The sequence below is a fragment of the Lissotriton helveticus genome, chromosome 3_1 (assembly GCF_964261635.1).
Source record: "Lissotriton helveticus chromosome 3_1, aLisHel1.1, whole genome shotgun sequence".
In the NCBI taxonomy this organism is placed as follows: domain Eukaryota; kingdom Metazoa; phylum Chordata; class Amphibia; order Caudata; family Salamandridae; genus Lissotriton; species Lissotriton helveticus.
In genome coordinates, this window is record NC_136061.1 from 1,246,248,076 (window position 1) to 1,246,263,991 (window position 15,916).

Consider the following 15,916-nt stretch of genomic DNA (forward strand, 5'->3'; position numbering starts at 1 on the left):
CTTAAATTAAGAACTGCAGCAACATTAGTACGGAGGCCAAGAGGTAGTGCTCATAGTATTGGTAACTATCACCACAGTGAAATCCTGAATGTAAATACTGGGCATTTACGCCGAGACACAGGATTCGACATGTAGTGATCCCCCGCATATAAAATGGAAGTTGATTTGAGTTTAGATTGCGTCTTGCCGAGTGTACTTTCTGATTTAAGCTTTTCCCCAGATATTGAGGTTCTACGGTCTTCCTAGTCGTGAAGAGGCCGTCTAACTTAGTTAAGTCGACAGCACCAACTGGAGGACTTGTTTGCAAAACAAAGGAAATGGTGGAATAATACGGACTGTAAAACATTAATAGGGCATTGCAGGTTTTGATTTTTGACAATTACCTCCATGGGAATTGCACGGTGAATGGATTGGAGGAGTGTGGCTCAATGGTTAAAGCGGCAGACCCTGATGCAGAGTTCTGGCCAGGGGCCAGGGTTCGATTCCCGCCTCGGCGGGGTCTCGGGCTCAATTTCCTCGGACCTGTTAATTCTCGCCTCGGTGCCTATTCTAATCACGGGCCCCACGCTGCAACTCTGGGCAATAGCTTGCTTAGCCTCCACACCGGCCCCAACAGCGCTAAGGATGCCTGGCTTCACCCTGGGGGTGCCCAGGAGTGGACACTTCGCAGGGAAAGCCAGGAGGGGTTCCACAGCGGTATGAGTATCAGCGCCAGGAAGCCGAATAGGCGACACCGCAAGGTGACCGTCTGGTGACAGTGCGCTCTATAAGTACCATAACATTTACATTTACATTGTGCAACCACTATTCAAAATTTAAGAAGGAAGCAAGGATACGCTTTTAAATGTATTGTGTTGTAATTATGTTTCAGTGATATATGTGAAGGGTGATGGGATTTACAATAAAGTGTAAATGTTTGTAGTTTTTGTTCCGCTTCAGGGACTTGAGCTACACATGTTTGATTAAACGTCCTGGCATGATTAAGTCAAAGGTCCCCGTGTTAAAAATGATGATTTCACCAGTATTTGTAGCACAGATATTGTGGGGTCATTTGTGCTCACTCCTAATTGTCCTTTTTAATAATATTGGTAGCAGCAGTGCACCATACACATATTTTAGTACTTTAGAGTCTAAAGTACACATTTTAGTACTAGAACAACACTAAAGACGGCACTGGTAGTAGAGATGGATGTCTACTTTTATGAGTAAAACAATTCCTTAATATTTTGACTAAAATACATTGGGCTTTATCTTCAATGGTTCATTCCTGATGCTGTGTTCATTCGTGCAAAAATATGAATCAATTTGTAAACGCCAACTCAGTAAATAACTGCCTTTCCTTAGTTCTCACCTGCCATCAGTGCTATAATGTAGCTCCATGACTGCGCCACTGTGCCCTTTTAGAGTAGCAAAATTTTCACAATCTCCATATACATTCCACAGCACTAGAACAAAGCACGAAAAAAATTAATGAAAGGTTAAAAGACAGACATGCAATTCACTTCCCTGCACAATAATCTTATTTACATTCATTATTATGCACATTTTATGAGCCTAGGGAAACAAACGTTTAAAATATGGAACCTTTGACTTCCAAGCAAGTGGAGTCCACCCAGCAATGGAAGATGGAAGGAACACTGTTAACTCCAGAGTTATCATAAATATTTTTTGATTCTGATGACTATTTTCATAATAAGAATAGTAAAATACAAAAATCAGGCCAACACAACAAATTGATATTTTACATTACATTACGAACAGTGCCTGTAGATATGTTAAAGACTAATGGGATGATAGTTAATGATAAACGGCCAGCTGCCAGGAACAGGGTAAGTCCAGATATTTTTTCTACCACAAGCAAGAAATTATGTTACTTTGTTAAACTAGGCATTGATCACCAGCTGCCAGGAACAGGGTAAGTCCAGATATTTTTTTTTACCACAAGCAAGAAATTATGTTACTTTGTTAAACTAGGCATTGATCACTTAGATGAATTTTCAGGGAAATTTGGGTCACAACAGATCAGGACTGATTAATTCTGGGGCGAATAAAGGGTTCCTTTGAAATGTAATCAACTGCAATTCATTTTTTTTTAAGTAAAAGCAATCATGCTGCTTTATAACAATGAGTTACAGGAAGAGGCAGTGGCAGTGGATCAGCATGGTGCAAAACTGCATATGCACAAATCCATAAACATGCATGTAAGAGAGGTCCAAAGTCTCGGTTGCAGTCCCGATTTTCCCAAGCAAGGTTCAGAAATTGCTTAGTTCAAGACAGCAAAGAAATTATTCCTTAAATCGCCTGGCAGATTTAGTGAAAGGTACACTTAACTTGTTTAAATCTTTTGGCTAGTGGATGGGTGGGAATTGCAAATTCAGATTCTTAGAGTGGACTGTTCTGAATTTTACTTTGGAACATATATATCAGTGGCGGCTCGCAGCGTTAACGCTGTGGGGGCGGGGGTAGTGGAGTCCGACATACGACGGCAGATATTTCTTTATTTACGTTTACCTTTGCCGTCGTATGTCGGACTACACTACCCTACCACCCAGTCCCGCCCCGCCTCCCCGCCAAACAGTGTTACCGCTGCGAGCTGCCCGTTCCTTACACGGCAAACTCCATTAAGAAATGAGAACAGTGTAGCTAGGCTTATTGCCCATAAACATGCACATCTTTACATTTAGAAGCCTAACGCTAAACAACACGGATATTGTTCTGTGTCTCCTGTTATAGATTTCAGTGTGGGTGGAGTTTAACAAATTGTGAAAATATAAATAAATATCAACTTGCATATTAGTCTGTCAAAGCCTGCAGATGCCAGGGTGGCTCCATTGGGGTGAAATTTGCAGCAATACACTTCGCCTTCGTGCCCAGAAAGCAGCATGATTGGTGCCTGCAGGCTGGAGGTACGAGGAGGGCCCTGAGATGGAGAAAAGAACAAGATGAAACTGGGCTGTTGCAAAGTAGAATCTAATGTCCCACTTCTCTCCAACTTAAGTTCCCAAACTTTACATCATCTAAATTTAACAGCACTGACAACAGAGAAACCATAGTAAATGGAATATAAAAATAACAGGGCAACCTGCCTAACAATGGCCGGGCACTGCATCGAAACCCGCACTGCACACAGCCTTTGACAGTTGCGGAGAAATTGCATTTCAATCGGTGCTTTACATAATCTTCAGATTGTCACTTTTACACAGAAAATGCAATACGAGACTAGGGAGGAAAGGTGTGGGGAGGAAAGGTGTGGGAAGGAAGGGAGTGGGGGGGATAAGGAAAAGGGGGGGGAAGGAGACCAGTAGAGAAACCAATAACACTACCACTCAGAGAAATCCACCTCTTGCTAGATTATTAAGTCTGGATTGAGCACAGCTATTCAGGACAGTTGGTTAGGACGTCTGTAAGGCAAGGTGGGGCATACGGGCAAGATGTGGCTCTGTGAGGGAGACGTGGGAAGGGATTCAGGCCGTGAGGGGCAGTCATGGCATAATGTACCCATGGTCGAGTCGCCAAGCAACCTAAGATAGCTAATCAGGGGTTCCAAATGTCTTTGGGGTGGGAGCCATCATGTAGCCAAGCGTTCCTTGTGGGAGCTTGTCACCTGCCCCAATGCATCGCCACCCTACACTTAGCCAGCAGGAGCAGCATTGCTGGTAAACAGCGTGCCTCCGGGGGAATCTTTGACGTAGTCCAGTATGGTAATGAGCGGCGTGCTCTCCGGGGCATGGCCAGTAATGCAAGCAATGTCCCAAAACACCATTACCCAGGAGTTACAAATATCGGGGCATTCCCTTGCCAGAGGCAAGAAGCCTGCTCGCCGAGCACCACAGGCCCTGCACCAGGCCCATTCTCCGTAATCGTGCCGGAGTATGATACATTCTTTGTAAGAACTTTAAGTGAATTGGTCTCTACCGGAAGTTCAGGGACAGGGCCCTACATCGAGTGCAGTAGAACAACCACTTTTCCTCGTTAATCTCTACATTGAGGTCCTCCGACTAAAGCTGTCGAGTGGGCAACAAGAGATGCATTGTTCACTGTATGCCAGTATAAATGCACATGATCAATCTTTACGGTGAGGGGTTATGGAGCATTTCTTCAAGTACCACAAACACAGGGGGGGGTTCTAACCGGAAGATGTCGTGAAGGTCATGCATTTGCTGCTCAGAGCTGGTGATAAGTCATGGCATCCAGAAGGTGCACTGAAGCATCCTGGAAAAAGTGTTGATAGGTGACTAAGGTGTTGTCAGGATATATCATCCAAAAGGAGGTAAGGTTTAGCCGGCGGAGGCGTGCCCGCATTCCAGCCTCCAGGGCTACAGGGATCAACAGATGCCCCAGGATGGGAACAGATGGAGCTAGTGTGCTCTTTTACACAGCTCATTCCCCACCCAGATTGTGCAAGCCACCTGTCGCCGATGGCGGGGGGACCTGAGGAGGGAGCATAAAGCACGGCATTTAGTGGGCACGGAGCCGCGTGGTCCTCCTCCAGAGCCGTCTGGGGCTGAAACTGAATTGGGTGCAACCAGAAGTGTGCAAAGTGTGCCTGAGGCTTTGCTGAAGATCCATAAACATGGAGCGGATATCTGACACCAGGTCCAAGTCTCCTCCAGGATGGGAGCCCTGGGTGGAGTCTCCATGCTGCGCGTCATCTTACAAGGCTAAAATTACAGCTTGGACTGCCCAGGATCAGCCTTTCCCATAGTAGCATTAGTCACACTATGATCCCTTGGGCGGCGGGGCGATATGCAGAGGAGACCAGAGGAACTAGTAATCGCAGCGGCTTCCCAGCTAGGAGAAACGCCGCTATGGGTGAAGTTAAGTTCACATATGAGATGTTCAAGAGTGAAGTACAGGCTGTATGATCTGCCCTGAGGTGGTGTCCAGATGATTTAATCCGGAGGGATCGGACAGCGGGTCGGTATCTTTTATCAGTCGCACGGCCGCCAGTGCCGAATCCCACCTCATTGGCCATGAGCAGACACCCAGCTGCCCAATGCCTAAGAGTGAGGGCAGCTGGGTACTCAGTCCACACCACAGCTGACCAGGTGGCGACAGCACCAGGTGATAGATTCACTCCAATCCACCACAGCAAGAGTGCCCAGTTGAAATTAGCACAGCGTGTCACAGAGGCTCGCCAGGGCCCTTCCCAGCAGCAAAACACACACATCCCCCACAAGGGGGGTTTGGGGGGGTGAGGTATCAGGAGTCAAGGCCAGACAATATTGGTCTGTAGCGCAGGCATAGGGTAGGGCATCTGCGCACGCACAGTGACCCAGCGGAGCACAGCCAGGGTTCCCGCAGCAAGGTGCCCTCTCGCAGCCCGCAGCCCCCGCGCTCCTAAAAGTCCCAGGGAAGTACGTTTGGCACTCCCTGCCTGGGCAGCGTGCAGCACCAGTCCTCAGTGGCAGGACCCCCCACCAGTTTTTGAGAGATTTAGGGTAAAAAACAATTGTATATTATGGCAGCAGGGCTCACAAGAGTCCTGCAGGAGTTTTGTAGATGCCCAAAATCAAAAATGGAGCCCTGTGATGGGTTGAGAGGGCCATTTTTCCGTGAGCCTTTATGCTCTTGCAGGAACGAAAGGCTCCCATGAGTTTCGCAAGAGCAATCGCTCTTATGGGATGGCTGTTGAAATGAAATAGCTGCTATTACAGTTTACTGTGAAAAATGTGAGGCGTTGTGTAAATGAAGTGAAAAAGCTATATAAGGGGCAGCAGAAAGGCATGCTGACCCCTTACATTTAGAGAGGACGTGTATAAGGGATAACTACTGTGAAGACAATAAATGTATATTGTTTTTAACTAATTGTTACGATCTCATAGGATTTTGAATAGTAAAAAAGAATAGACGAGTTCTCAATACACTCTACTAGTAGGAATGCATATTGTGGTCCTTGTTTTTGAGAGGAAGTGTGCAAGAAATAAGCACTGTGAGGATTAGAGGGTTAATTCTTTTTTTTTTTAAATATTACAATCTTGTAAGACTATTGCGGGATTGTGAAAATTGTAAAGGATTAGGTGATCTTTGATTACACTGTAGCATCCACACTTGCTACTGTAGGAAGGAGTATTACTGGAGATGGTGTTTATCAGAGTGTACTATTTACACCCATTGGATTGGTCAGAGTTTCGAGTAGTGTAAAGTCTCTTTCCACACACTACTATGCACACCTATTATCAAAGAAAGAAGTGTTAGCAGGGAAGACAGCCCCTCTCCCCTCACTATTACACACACCCATCATCTGAGAGAGAGGTGTCAGCGGAGAGTCCAGTCTCTCTGAAAACACCCTGCTATGCACACCAGTTATCTGAGAGAGATATCTGAAAAGACAGGCCTGTCATTTTCCTTACAATACTATGCACACCTGGCAGCTGAGACAGAGGTCTGAAAGAAAAGGCCAGTTCGACTACGCACACCTGTCATGCAAGAGAGGGGTCTCGGCAGAGAGGCCAATCGCTCTCTCTCCACACACCCAACTACACACAACCATCGTTTGAGAAAGAGGTCTGGATGGAGAGCCCAGCCCCTCCCTATGCACTCCCACACACACCTGTCATCTGAGAAAGAGGTGTGAAAGGACAGGCCTTTTATTTTCAACACACTATTACTCACAACCGTCATCTGAGAGAGAGGTCTCAGCAGAGAGGCCTGGCTCTCTTCACACACCCTACCACATACAAGCGTCATCTGACAGGTTTGGAAGGTGAGGTCTGTCTCTCTCCACTCACTACTATATATACTCGTCATCTCACAGAGATGTCTGAGAGGAAAGGGCAGTCCATCCCATTCACTACTACGTACACCTGTCATCTGAGAGACGTCTCAAAGGAGTTTACTCCATTCACACACCCTTATGAACACCAGTTATCTGAGAGAGCAAGGTCTGAAAGAAGAGGCCAGTCCCACGACATACCCTATGTACACCCATTTTGCAAGAGAGAAGTTTCAGGGCAGAGGCCAGTTCCTGTACACGCCCTACTATGCATTGTGGTAATTTGCAAGAGAGGTTTGAAAGTAGAGGGTAGTCCCTCATATTCCAGTATGCACCCCCATTATGCAACAGAGGGTTTGTAGTGTAGAGGCTAGTGCTTCCCAGATACTACTATTTCCCTACAATGGTGTTGGGAACCCACTAGAGTCTTGCAAGAGTAAAGTGCAAGCTTCAGAGAGTGAGGCTTGCTACATGAGGCTTATGCTATCTCGCAAGACTTGTATGAAAAATGACTTGGGCTGCCACTCAGTGTTTTTATGATCCAGCGAGAGTTTCATAAGATCAGATGAGCTCAACCAATAGTTACCATTCTTATTACATGCTGTGATGTTACTGGGTGGTGAATCAGAAATATCTCAGTTTGTCCTTGGTGCTCTGGCTGAGAAGGAAGTATGTTAGAGTTCTGCTCAGCAAAAGTGAACTTATGTAGATGTAGAGCTGAAAGAGACTGGTGTCTTCATCTGTATTTAAGAAAGAACTTAAAAGTTCAGGTATATAATAATATATTTTATAAACTTTGGTGTGAAGTGTCAGTAAGTGTAGTAATTTTGGTAAAGTTATTCTACACAAGGTTTACTGAGTGAAAATCTGTTTGTATAGGTGTAGAATTCTCAATATATTTTTTGAGAGATAGACATTCGAATGTAGAGAGTTATCAGCAAGTATTATAGATTGCTTTAAAAAATGGATTGTTCAAACGGTATGTACTTGTAAGTAAAGGAAGCAGTGTTTGTCACACTATAAAAGAAAGGATTGTAGAATGTGTTAATACAATCCCTAGAAGGCCTTGAAAAATCTACTCCTACTCGCAATTGCAGTAAAATGTTATCAGGTCGAGCTATTTTTAGTATCTACTAGTCCCATGAGTGAATTTAGGCTGGAAAGGAACAGGTGTTCTGTTCACTCAAAGTGAATAAGCAATAAAGCTGCCATTAAATCTTGGTTTTATCTCGACACATTTGCGGTCTGTTCAAAGAAAGACTCAAATGTCAGTTCGTCTTTTTACTAACTGCTGCTTGGAAAATTGAGTTAATTTTTATATCTCTTACTAGAGTTAGAGGTTTTTCTCAAGTGAGCGGTCTGAAGACGTCAGTTATTTTTCTCTAACACAAACATTTAAAAAAATAGCCTGTTAATTAGTATTACAAATATTTCAAAACATATCAGGAATTGAGAAGTGCGAGTTAAATAGGAGCAAAACAAACCAGAAAACTTTATTTGCTGATATGTAAAGGACACATATTTGCAGAAACCCTATTATTGTTTGTACACTATATAGTTTTATCACTAAAACCGCATGTCAGTGGGAAAGTTTGGGGCAATTTCTATGTAAAATCTGCTGATTTCAAATGACAGTGTGCTCCGACTTCATGCTTTAATTATGTATTTATTAAAAGTTATAGTTTTTAAACATGATTTGTGAAACATTCCTACCCCTGCCCCGATGACAATGCTGTTCATGAACTAAGAGGCAAGTCAGGGGTCATGTGTATCATGTGGCTAGTTTTTTATTATAAATGGAAAAAAAGTTTAGTCTATTAAATCAAACAAAAGAGTTTTTTGTACCACAGACACGCGGAACTCACATTTGAAGGTGTTCTCATATGTGATAATGTAGAAAATGGCGGCTCAATGTATTAAAATATTTGCCCACGATACCATCATTTGAAAACGTTTATGGGTCAAGAGCATTACAAATAGGTCGAGTAGATTACTTAAGTCACTAGGTCTGCAGGTCTAGTAACATTTTTATAATTTTTCGAGGCCAGCCTAATATTTTTATGAACCTCACAGTACATTTACTTTAGCCTTTTAAGGTGTTTGAGTGGTGATATTGCTATAGTTGACAGGGAGTGCGTCTACGGTGCAGAATACATGCTCCCTCAGTGTATAAGAAATGCACAAAAGGCACACAATTCCTTTGCATGTTACAAAGAAAAGGAGGGCCCGAATCAGTCGGTCGCTAAGGGCAGATCAAAGGGATCGTTTTGATCAGAAACAAGAGCCCTCACACAATCTGATGGGTGTCATGCTTCAGCATCGGGAAGCTCCTCATAGGGCAAGCCCAGCAGGCCCCTTGATGGGCTCTTTTCCAGAAATCTTTGAAGATCAGATGCAGTGATGAAGTATGTGTGTGCGTGCCATGTGTGTAGATTGGCGACTATGTGATCGGAAAATGACTAAGAGGAACCTTTAAGGGTTTTATTATATAGGTGATTTTGTCATGAAATAAAGCAGAATGTGGCTGTACTGGAAGCAATGATCCTTTACAGCTCAAATGTTGGTGAAAACAAAGGTCAATATGTTTCTTGCCTAAAGCCATGGTAGATCTTGCCAATTTATAGGAACCATATATAAACCTAATCTACATATGATTGGGGGTGTAGTGTTAAAATAAATACCTAATGAAAATTCATCTGTATGGTATCTTGTATACCTTGTACAGCTAAATATACAATATCTGACCTGAAAGAGAAAGACAACAGTTAAAAGGTATCACAACAATAGGTGGGAGTTGGTACTCCCCATAAGTGATGAATAAATGCATTAGGCAGCTGGATTCATAGTCATGCCGTAGGTAGAATCACGCCCATCAGTGAGCGTGCAGGCAAAAAGAGACAAACAGGCAGATGAAACATGTGACAGTACATATACAAACCCAAAAATCTATGTATGAAAACGTGGAACATAACCAATATATCGAATGAACAAATTACAATGCAGTGATGCACTGTTGTAATAAGAGGTCTTACCCTATTCGAATATGAATCCTGCCCCTTAGGTTTAGGTGGAAGACCGAGCTAGGTGCAGACAAGAACTAGTGGGAAACAGGTATGAACAGTCAATTATTTGTAATAATAGCCAGACATGTGAGGTGTAAGTAGGAAGTCCTACTGAGTACTCACAAAGTCCTTTGTGGTAATATTCTGGCAACCTATCCTTCTCTGCCACCATGGAGGTAGCACGGACGCCGGGGAAATGGGTATAAGTACCAAATGGTCCGTCTTACAAACACTCTACTTACCCACAACGCAAGGGGGTGTAGGGGCCCCCTCCTTTGAGGCTTACTTCCTGGCATTGCAGCTTCAGTGGCTGTCCCATTGGACAGCAGAACGCCACATAGAAGAGACATTCTCGAACGACGGTCGGATACCTCTCCTGGCCATCCGGAGACTACTGATGCCAGGTACCAAGCCTACGGGTACACACCCACTACAGGTATCGATAGCCCGCAAATGCATGATGCGCATACACCGTATGTCAAAGGGTCAGCCCCTTACTCCCTGCTGCTCCCCTTGATAGGATTCCCTCAACGGGAGAACTATTACACCTCCGGAGCCCTCCGGATATTGACGGAACACGAGGTGACAGAGATTGAATCACTGTTTGAACATGGGCAGCTGAAAACATATGCCCAAATGAGGGACAGCTATGATCTCCCCCTGGGACAATTCCTGGTACACAGACGATTAGTAGACAGCACCCGACAATGCTGGGACCTCACGGAGGGAGAACCACCGACACACCCGATACTGCTCACAATTCTACGTATGGGCATTGGAAGACACTGAGTCACTTGGCATTACAAAGGGATACGGGAACTGATCACAGCCCCTTTACAAGCCTTACGCCACAAATGGGAGGACGAGATAGGACGGGTGCTCAATGACCAAGAGTGGGAAAAGGCACTAGAGTACCCCAAAAAGGTTTTAAGGAACGCACGCTTCAAAAACATTCAATTCAATATTTTACATCGCGCATACTTAACACCTCACCGGCTTCACCGGTTTTACCCCGATACACATTTCGCATGCCCCAGATGCCAAACACCTGAGGCGAACTTCAAACACATGTTCTGGGACAGTCTTACACTCCAACCGTATTGGGGTAGGGTAGATCAGGTTCTGGGGGCGACAGTCCACCTCACGAATATTTGTACATGTGAGGCATGCGCCCTGGGGGTCTTCCGCAAGCGGAAGATAGAAAAGAAAAGGTGCAGTACAGGTTTGCGTCCTTGGCCAAGCTCCTGGTGAAACGGGGAATAGCCATGCATTGGAGAGCACTGGCAGGACCCCCTGAGAAAGCCTGAAAAGGCGCAGTTAGAAAGTGGGGGGCAGCAGAGGAAGAAACACAGAGATGGGGAGGTGAAGGGGATTCATAAACATCCCATCTCCATGGAATGAACACAACTCCTGTTCCAGTTTGCACAAGAGACAACACTAGATGACTCACCCAGGGCTACACAATCCCAATCCCAAACTCCACCCCTGTCCCCGATGGCGCAAGCAAATACCAACACGTAGTTAAACATGCGAGATGAAGGGCCGACCGTATACTAGGGCCCCATCAGACTAGTGCCCCGGCTCGTGATGGGAGATACAACCCCCTTCGGACTCCTCTCTTCCCCCGCTACTGATGCCACAGCTACTTAGTGGACAAACTGGAATCGACCACAAAATAGATGCCTGCCACAATACAATTCGTAGGCTCCCCGACCCCCTCTCTTCCCACTCACCTCCTCCCTCAGTTAACTGTTATACGTTTACCCCCCGACACCCTCGGAGTCGGCTTATCTGCATTGGGAACACAATCATGGCCAACAACCAAAGAGGTGTACTGGGATAGCGTGGGGGACTGAATATCAACCCGCACCTCGCGGAAACCCACATATACAGGCACTAGTCAACCTACCAATACCCGCACTAGTCCACTGGAAGTGTAATATCCATTTAATTTTGTTGCTTCTTACTTGTGCGGTATAAGATGGGATGGTTGTTCCATAATGCACCGATATCATCCGACTGCCTGTATGTACCTGTCATCATGTATTAATAAAGAAGTGTAACAATGTACCATGAAAAGTAAAACTACCAATAAAAAAAGTTAAACAAAAGTACCAAATGGTCCGTCTCCTGATTGTGAGCTGGTGTAGGTTGGGAGCATGAGAGTCCAGACTCAGGCTAGTGCCCGAAGACTAGACATGTGAAACAGTACACCATATTGTGTGGAATCAAATTACATTGAAACCAGTCAAAGTGGAGCAAGTGGGTCCATGTATCCGCATCGAGCCAGGAGGCACAGCATTCTATCTAGGTCTGGGCAGAGTCCCGCAAGTGGCGGAGTGCGTTACATCACGCAGTTCGTGCTGACTTTTAGAGCCAGTGTTTGTCTCGCACTGCAAATGGCATTACACGGAGCGCGAGAGAGCGCGGTTTCTTTCTTCCGCTTGAGCAGAAGTTCTATTAAAGCTGCTGCTTCCTCAATGCCAACAGAAGGTTTCGTAACGCGAGCGGTAGCGACCATACGCGACTACCTGCCTTGCAAAATCTACCTGGGAGGTGGGCTAGCATTATATTTTCTTCACTCGTGCTTGCCAACTTAACATTGGCGAGCAAGGAGAACGCGCTCCGTGGAGCAGAGTTTTTCGGAATTCAGCATGCTCAGCGGAGGGCGGAAAACTTCACAAAAGGAGCAGAATTCACTGCCTAGGCTGCGTTCTATCAAACACGCATGTGCAGGATATGTGCATGTGCAAGAGTAACAAACAGGTGCGTGTCCCACCCAAAGCAGGGGTCTCGTCGGAGGCAGTGGGAATCAGGCAGCCATCTTCGGCAGCCATCTTCGGAAGGGGTGAGGAAGTGCATTCTTAGCCCAAACAGGGCATCCAGACAGTGGCAGACTGAAAACTTTCTCCAGGGATGGGAAAAAGAGTGGTTGGAGGAGAAGTGAACTTGCAAACGCTCAACAGATTTTTTCATGAGCAAATCTTCACATTGCATGTTTGCTAGTGCTAAAATGCAGTTCACAAATATTTTCTAGGACTAGGATTTCTTGACCTACTTCTGTAAATTCTTGTGACTTCATGAAAGCCGTAAATATGCACTAATGCAAGGACGTATACCATGGGTGCACTTTTGAGAATTCTCTCTCTCGGTCTATCTATTGGCTGGCTTCACTATGAGTGACAGCATTCTGCTCTTTCACAAGGAGCATATTGGCACACAAAGCTGTTTTGTTCAGTGCCAAAAAAAAACTAATGTGGCATGGTGTGCTTTTTGAAACAATTTTTTTTTGCATTTTGCCAATGCTTGTTATAATGGCGAAGGTCCTGCAGCTCCCACACCAATAAGGTTTTACATAAAACATGCAACAAAACCAGCATCGACAAAACCAAAAGGCTGATAAACTTTGGCAAAGTCAGTAAGTTTGAAATTGGTGGTTTCTTTTTTTGATTCCCCTAATCTTGTTAAAACTGGTTACACCGATTTTCCATTAGGAATATTTTGGAGAAATACTAGCATGGATCAACACATTTTATGAATGATGCTTGTTGGACTTGGCCCTTATTGTCCTCAAATTTTTCTCTTTTCCCCCTAGCCTTTTTACTGTCAAGGTGTGTCTGAACTGAAAATAATACATTTTGTGCAATGGTGTACGCACCTTTATTTCAACCATTGCAGAAATGCACATTCGTAAAATGTCACTGTTAAAATGGATGCCATTTCTGTCCGCTTGTGCCGCCTGTCTGAGGTGGGTTGGCTGTCTAGTGTTTGAAGTGACAGAGTACCCTACATCTCCCCTACAGTGACAGTTGGGACTGAACCTGCCAGGAGCCTTCTAGAAGGGTCTAACCCTTTCTGGTAGGTGGGATGAGGGGTGTATAAATAGCAGAGCTGGGATGCCATGTGCTCAGACTGAGCATGGACCTGAATGAGAGGGGACACACTGCCAGGAGGTACCGCCGCATGGGCCTGTGTGCTGGCCCCTGTGCCCAACTGTACCCCTCTGCTGTCCACAGGGCTAGTGAGAGCCCCTTTACTGGAGTGAAGACCGCTGACCCAGGAGGAGTGCCACTTTATGGGAGATGACTGTTCCTAGGAACTGCAGCCTTTGCCCACTGGCCGCTGATCTTACTCTATAGTGCCTGATGCTCTCCTACCTAGCGCCTCGTGAGCGCTACAACTGTGCCCTGCCTGCTGGCTAGCGCCTGGGGAAGAAGAGTGTTTTATCTTACTGCCCAGGAGATGAGGAGCTGACACCTGCAACGCTGGGCTGCGAGAGCACTATATTTCCATCAACTGTGCTAACTAAGCGCTACCCTGAAAGGACTTGCCGCCAGCGCCAAGACTGGAAAGTGCTGGGAACCACAAGGTAAGAGCGCCGCATCACCCAAGCGCTCTAATGCTGGAAACTACTGCCTCCTGCCAGCGCTGTGCCAAGTAAGCGCTACCCAGCCTCCCCAAGAATCTGCTGCAATCTGCTGGCGCTATGCTGGCACGCTGCTGCTGTGTGCCCAGGAGCTGCTGGCACCCTGCCTACCGAGCATTGTGCTGGCGCACTCATGCTGTGCCTCCTCCGCACTGAAATAAGGAGCGCAGTCTGCCCAAGATCACCGCCGCTGCCCGGGTACCTGTAGCTGAGCGCTGTCTGCCTGGGAATTCCGCCGCAGCCCCGCGTGACAAGACAAGAGGTGACGCCGTGGCCAGTATCACCGCCGCTGCCCAGGCACTGAGGGGGTGGACAGCTGCACGACCCGAAATCCCGCCGCGGCCCACGGAGTGAAGGGAGGGCCGCCGCGGTGTCTGCTAAGGCCGCGCTAGGCCTGAGAAGCGCGGCGAGAGCGTGCCCGCCTGCTGTGGTATTTCTTGAACACGGGAGCCTACCCCGTGTTGGTGCTGTGTTACACCATATTGGCCCGCAAGAAGAAACTCACCGAAATCACCGCCACGGGCCCGAAACAGACGCAGAAGCCAGGCACCTCTGCCTGACTGTGGGCGGGTCTTGAACGACGTCAGGAGCCGGCCGGAGCCAGGAAGTGGGAGCGGGTAGGAGGAGGGGAGCCTACCCCGCCTCCACAAGTTGAACCAGAAGTCCCGGGCCCCACGAGGGGTGCTCGGGTGAAGAGAGCCCCGGGGTGCTGAGACCGAAGCGGGAGGCCCCTACACCGGTCAGTGCCCCCGCGAGTGAAGCAGCACCAGAGGCGAGAGGAGGGAGGCCCCAGAAGCCATCTGGAGCCTCGTGCCCTCCCTATTAAAGTCCAGAGTCCCAGGAAGGGGCCCGGGTGAAGAAGGGAGGGGTGCCGGTGTTGGCGGGGCTCTCATGAGTAGAGGAGAGCCCTGAATGTGTGGTAGCTGGTGCCAGGAGGCCGCCAAGACGCCTGCAGCCCAAGGGTCCGGTGAGTGGGGCTCAGCTTTCACCTGGTGGGGGGGTGCAGTCGGGTCACATTGCCGATGCCTGCCCCCCTGTGGCTGCACTGTGGATACCGTGGTGCCAGTACTCTTTTTAGGCTTCACAGCCGTGCCGCACCAGAGCGGGCAGCTGCAACGGGGCACTTCTTGTGGACTTGAGAGTCCCAGCGGGGGCTCTGCCAGTTCCGCGTATTGGCCAGGGTACTTATGGTGGTGTAAGGTATTCCGGCTGATGTTCTGGAGGCCACTGAGGTTCTGTTGGCATGCCTCATGATTTCCTGTACTCATGCCTATTGAGATGCCCCACATTGGTTATGTAATGTGTTTTCACCCCGCAGAGGAGGCCTACACATCATATTTTAGGCCTGTTCAAATAAGGGTATGCATAATGTAAGTTATGTTTGGAGATGCTGCACTTATGCCCTTGTGATTTCCCCTAACTGACCCGTTCTAATGCTTACACTGATGGTTCTGTGCAGAATGTGCTTTGATGCCTAATGTCCTACAACAATGTTTTCATCCCAAGCCTGCGCTAATGTGCTCATGCCAATGCAGGTTCCGGGCCTAGTGTTTTCCTACCTACGGATGGCGCTTGACCTCATGTGATTATACCTAGTGGGCTTACACTACTGCGAATGCACAATATGTTTTCATGCCTCATGTCATGCAACAATGTTTTACCCTATGCCTAGCCGGATAAAGGCCTTGGCTTATGCTAAGGGGGTATGCTTTA

At 46.8% G+C, this 15,916-nt stretch overlaps 1 protein-coding gene across 1 annotated transcript in view; it reads right to left on the bottom strand.

Moving 5' to 3' along the window:
* Positions 1 to 15,916, bottom strand: part of SNRNP40 (small nuclear ribonucleoprotein U5 subunit 40) — a 116,547-nt gene that overhangs the window by 80,580 nt on the left and 20,051 nt on the right. The window contains exons 2-3 of the mRNA XM_078683883.1: positions 2,791 to 2,920; positions 1,352 to 1,445 (exon numbers count right to left, since the gene is read on the bottom strand). Of these exons, the coding sequence (XP_078540009.1) occupies positions 1,352 to 1,445; positions 2,791 to 2,920 (224 nt within the window). The remainder of the gene's footprint in view (positions 1 to 1,351; positions 1,446 to 2,790; positions 2,921 to 15,916) is intronic.